Source organism: Otolemur garnettii, unplaced genomic scaffold (genome assembly GCF_000181295.1).
Source record: "Otolemur garnettii isolate 467f Iridium unplaced genomic scaffold, OtoGar3 scaffold00018, whole genome shotgun sequence".
Classification (NCBI taxonomy): domain Eukaryota; kingdom Metazoa; phylum Chordata; class Mammalia; order Primates; family Galagidae; genus Otolemur; species Otolemur garnettii.
The window spans coordinates 6,374,061-6,379,047 of NW_003852413.1; the positions used below are offsets into that span (position 1 = coordinate 6,374,061).

Genomic DNA, 4,987 nt, shown 5'->3' on the forward strand with positions numbered 1-4,987 from the left:
CAAAAAACAAAACAAAACAACAATGACAACTGCAACAAAAAATAGCTGGGTGTTGTGGTAGGCACCTGTAGTTCCAGCTACTTGGGAGGCTGAGGTAAGAGAATTGCTTAAGCCCAAGAGTTTGAGGTTGCTGTGAGCTATGACACCACAGCACTCTACCAAGTGACATAGTGAGATGCTGTCTCAAAAACAAAAAAACAACCCTATAGGGCCGGGCATGGTGGCTCATGCCTGTAATCTAGCACTGTGGGAGGCTGAGGCAGGTGGATTGCCTGAGCTCACAGGTTCAAGACCAGCCTGAGCCAGAGCGAGATCTCATCTCTAAAAATACCTGGGTGTTATGGTGGGCACCTGTAGTTAGAGCTGCTTAGGAGCTGAGGCCAGAGAATCACTTGAGCCCAAGAGTTTGATTTTTTTTTTTTTTTTTTTTAGATACAGAGTCTCACTTTGTCAACCTCAGTAGAGTACTGTGGCGTCACAGCTCATAGCAACCTCTAGCTCTTGGGCTTAGGTGATTCCCTTGCCTCAGCCTCCCAAGTAACTGGGACTACAGGTGCCCACCATAACGCCCGGTTATTTTTTGTTGCAGTTTGGCCAGGACCGTGTTTGAACCTGCCACCCTACTCATTGAGCCACAGGTGCCGCCTGAGCCCAAGAGTTTGAGGTTGCTGTGAGATATGATGTCACAGTACTCTATTGAGGGTGACAAAGTGAGGGAGGGAGGAAGGGAGACAGGGAGGGAGAGAGGAAGACAGACCAGCCCTATAATGAGCATTCTCATGCTTGTATCTTTAGGATGGAGACCTTCTTAGGGTCAGGAGACTAAAGAGTTAAATGTTCAAAAAACTTAGGTAAGTAATCAGGCTCAGTGGCTCAAGCCTAGTACCTTGGGAGGACTCAGCAGGAGGACTGCTTAAGAACAAAAGTTCAAGACTAGCCTGAGCAAGAGCAAGACCTATCTTTACCAAAAATAGAAAAATTAGCAGGGCATGGTGGTAGGTGCCTGTAGTTCCAGATACTCAGGAAGATCACTTGAGCCCAGGAGCTCAAGGTTGCAGTAAGCTAAGATCATGCCACTATACCACTGAACTCTAGTCTGGGCAACCTCCTGTCTTGCACACAGATCAATCACACAGGCTGCACCCCAGGCAGGCCACCTGTTGTCCTGCAAACCCATTTTGCTCTGACCATGAGAACACTGCCCCAGTCCTACCCTGCTGAGAGGGAGAAAGGCAGAGATCTGCAGCCCAGTCATAGTCTGCCCTGGCACATAGTCCCTGCTTCACCATCCCCTGGGGCTGCCAGGCCTCCCAGCTGTGCGAATCAGCTCCAGGCATCCTAGCACCCTGGCCTACTCCTGCTCCTCATAACTGAAGAACATTCAACCATGGCCACCGCTGCCCCTATAAGCTCCCCCTAAACTCTCTCATCTCTTCCCTGTTTGAACCCCTATCCACATCTCCATACTCAGACCCAGTTTGGCCCCCTGTCTACTGTAAATGTCATAAGAGAGAAGCAAAGCTGCTAAAATGATCTCACAAACCCACAGGCTCATGGCGGTCAAGGCTTCTCTGCCATAGGCCCTGTGCGCAAGTGGACACTTAGCACAGCACCCAGAATGCAGCACTGGGAGTTGCCCTAGGGGATGCAGGAAGGGCTGACCCAACTCCCTTGATGCAGAGTCCTGGGATTTTGAAATGCATGGTACAAAGGACAGTGGACTAAGAGTTGGTGAAATAAGTCATTAGGGCCTTTAAATGAGGTGGCAAATTACCCCCAAGACCCCTTTTAGTGCTATGATGCTAACATACTATGGGTGGTAGACTCTCAATATAGGGGACAGATGAGACGCTGAGAATCTCCCCTCAGGAGTAGAAATTATAAGCTCTTGAGAGATGTGATGTGATTGGGGACCAAGAGAATCCCTGCAGAAGTGGAGGGGGGGAGTATCTAGCAGTTGCAGGGTCCCTGTGCTCACCGCTGCAGCACGGCGTCTGAGCTGACGGTCCGGTCCTCCAGCGAGCGGAAGGCTGGCAGCTGTACCACAAACACGTTGCCACTCTCAGTACCCAAGTAGAGCAGCTCTCGGGAGGAGTGTGGCAGGACCACAGTGATCTGTGTGGCACTGGGGGCAGCCCTACAATAGGAATGGCTACTCGTGAACTGGCTGCTGCCCAGGCAGGAGAGTCCCTGTGGAATCCCCTCAAATCCTGGCTGCCCTCAACAGGCCCAGGGAAGGCCCTGCCAAGGGAAAGAGGCCTATAAAGTCCTTTAGCAGGGTTAACACCATCTCACACAGGACAAACATTGGATGCTTTCTGCTAAGGAGACAGCTGACTAAGGCAGGTAGATTGCCTGAGCTCATGGGTTCGAGACCAGCCTGAGCAAAAGCGAGACCCCCCGTCTCTAAAAATAGCCAGGCATTGTGGTAGATGCCTGTAGTCCCAGCTACTGGGGAGGCTGAAACAAGAGGATCTCTTGAGCCCAAGAGTTTGAGGTTGCTGTGAGCTATGATGCCACAGTACTCTACCGAGGGTGACAAAGTCAGACTGTCTCAAAAACAAAACGAAACAAAAAACTGGCAGAGTGGCTGGGTTAGGAGACAGGAAGAACACCTGGGACCCCCAGTGTGATATGGTGTGAGGACGCAGAGGCAGCCCTCAGCCCACAGCCCTGTCCACTGCCCCCAGTAACCGGCGCTGCAGAAGCAATGGCCCTCCTCAAAGGTGAGCTCTCCAGAGGTTGGTAGCATGAGTCAGCCTGGGCTGGGAGAGGAAGTCCTTACCCAGGGGGACCACGCAGTGTGAAGCTCTCATCTTCCTGCAGCTCTGACACCCCACACTTGACCTTCAGGCTCCACAGGTGCAGACTGTTGTCATCTAACAGAGTTACCAACTGGCACTAGGCAGGGACAGGGGACAGGAGCATGCTGTTTTGTTAACCAGGGAAGGCAACATTCATGAAGCCTTTACCCTGGGCTGACCCAGCCCAGTTGCTCCACAGACCAAAAAACCCCTGGTTATTCTCAGGGTGGCCAGTGAACCTCCCGCTGAGGAAAGGGAGGTCGTCCCAGGCATTCCCATTAGCACCAGCCCCAGAGCTACCAAATGCCAGCCTCTCCACACCAGTCCTGCTGGTGGGAAGTGAGGGTGAAAGGGCACAGAGAAGGCTCCCTGGCTCTACTGGCATCTTCCCCAGCCCAGGCCCCTCACCTGGCCAGGCAGGAAGTGGATCTGTGTTACAGCGTTGTTCTCCTGGTGTAGTCCCATGAACTCCACCCCTGGGGCTCCGTAGCTAGGAACAGGTTCAGGAAAAGCTCTGGAGGGTGGACACTGTACCTTACCCACCCTGAGCGCCAGGCCCTCTGGGTCTATGTGGAGAGGAGTGCAAGCAGAGGGGCCTGCCTTTCCCCTAGAGCAGGACCCATGTCCAGGGGCCTGAACTAGAGAGGAGACAGCAGGCCCAGGCCACATGGACAATGACCTGACCTGACCTGCAGGGTAATTCTTTCAGCCAGGCAGGTGGGGAGCAGCTCCATAAAGGGTAAAGCCCTATCCTGGCAACTGTTAGGCTGCCTCAGCCCCACCCCTAACCTTAGCTGCAACAGAACCTTTGGCTATCACTTGGTGGCACCGTGGTCCCACCCCCAGCGGCCTTGGCACCAGGGATCTCCAAGGATCTGGCCATGGCCTGGCAATGATTAACCAGCTGAGGAAAGGTTGAGCTGCCAGCACAGGCCCCTGCCTTCCTGTGTGTACACCTGCTGGCCTCTTCTACATGAGGCAGCAGACAGGAACAGGAAGGGGTTAGGGCTTTGTGGGAGGAGGTGCCAGCTGAGTTATCTCAGGTGGTCCCCCATCTCCCAACTCTCTAGTGCCCTCCTCTTGGGGAAAGTGTCCAAGGCTTGCCACCCCTGTAACCACCTGGGGCCCTGAATCAGCCCAGATAGAATGCTTTAAAGAAGGACCCAGGCTCGGTGCCTGTAGCACAGTGGTTACAGTGCCAGCCACACACTGAAGTTGGCGGGTTTGAATCTGGTCCAGGCCAGCTGAACAACAATGACAATTGCAACAAAAAATAGCCAGGCATTGTGGCAGGCACCGGTAGTCCCAGTTATTTGGGAGGCTGAGGCAGGAGAATTGCTTGAGCCCAAGAGTTTGAGGTTGCTGTGAACTGTAATGCCATGGCACTCTACCAAGGGCAACAACATAGTGAGACTCTGTCTCAAAAAAGAAAGAAAATAAGGAGAACTCAATAGGACAGCGTCCAGCCTCAGGCCAGGGAAGGAGCACTGCTGGCAAGCAGGTGTGTGCGCTGTTCTCTGGTGAGTGCGGATAGAACCTGGAAGAACAGCTGCCTGAGCGCTGTCCTCCCCACCCAAGGCTACCTCACCTCTGCTGTACAGAGCCCTGGGGTCAGTCTATTTCTAACTCCTATAGAGGAAAAAATAAAATGTCCTTGGCTGTCACCTGCCTCCACTCATTGTATTTGGGGTTGACTCCTGAGAGGATGCTAGAATACCCCCAGGGATGAGAGTGGTCACCTGACCCAGTGCAGTAGCTCACACCTATAATCCCAGAACTGTGGGAGGCTGAGTAAGAATTGTTTAAGCTCAGGAGTTTGAGACTTGCCTGAGTGAGAGTGAGACCCCCAACTCATAAAACTAAAAAACCCAGCTGGGCACCATGGTGAGGGCCTATAATCCCAGTGGCTTCCAGAGGCTGAGGCAATAGGATGCCCACAGCCTAAATTTGGGGTTGCAATGAGCTATGACGCCATTGCACTCTGCTCAGGGCATAGGATGGGACTCTGTCTCAACAACAAAAGCAAGGAAATAAAAAGAAAAAAAAATTTAAAAAAGAAAATAAAAACTAACAATAAAAAAGGAGCGGTTGGCTCGGTGCCTGTGGCTCAAGTGGCTAAGGTGCCAGCCACATACACCTGAGCTGACGGGTTCGAATCCAGCCTGGGCCTGCCAAACAACAAC

General features: G+C 52.7%; 1 protein-coding gene across 4 annotated transcripts in view; it reads right to left on the reverse strand.

Annotated features, from left to right (window-relative positions):
* The window catches only part of LLGL2 (LLGL2, scribble cell polarity complex component), a 45,020-nt gene that overhangs the window by 13,817 nt on the left and 26,216 nt on the right, over positions 1-4,987 (reverse strand). For all 4 annotated transcript variants that reach the window (XM_023511158.1, XM_023511157.1, XM_012803210.2 and 1 more), the window contains exons 4-6: positions 3,213-3,294; positions 2,786-2,901; positions 1,979-2,137 (exon numbers count right to left, since the gene is read on the reverse strand). In XM_023511158.1, the coding sequence (XP_023366926.1) occupies positions 1,979-2,137; positions 2,786-2,901; positions 3,213-3,294 (357 nt within the window). The remainder of the gene's footprint in view (positions 1-1,978; positions 2,138-2,785; positions 2,902-3,212; positions 3,295-4,987) is intronic.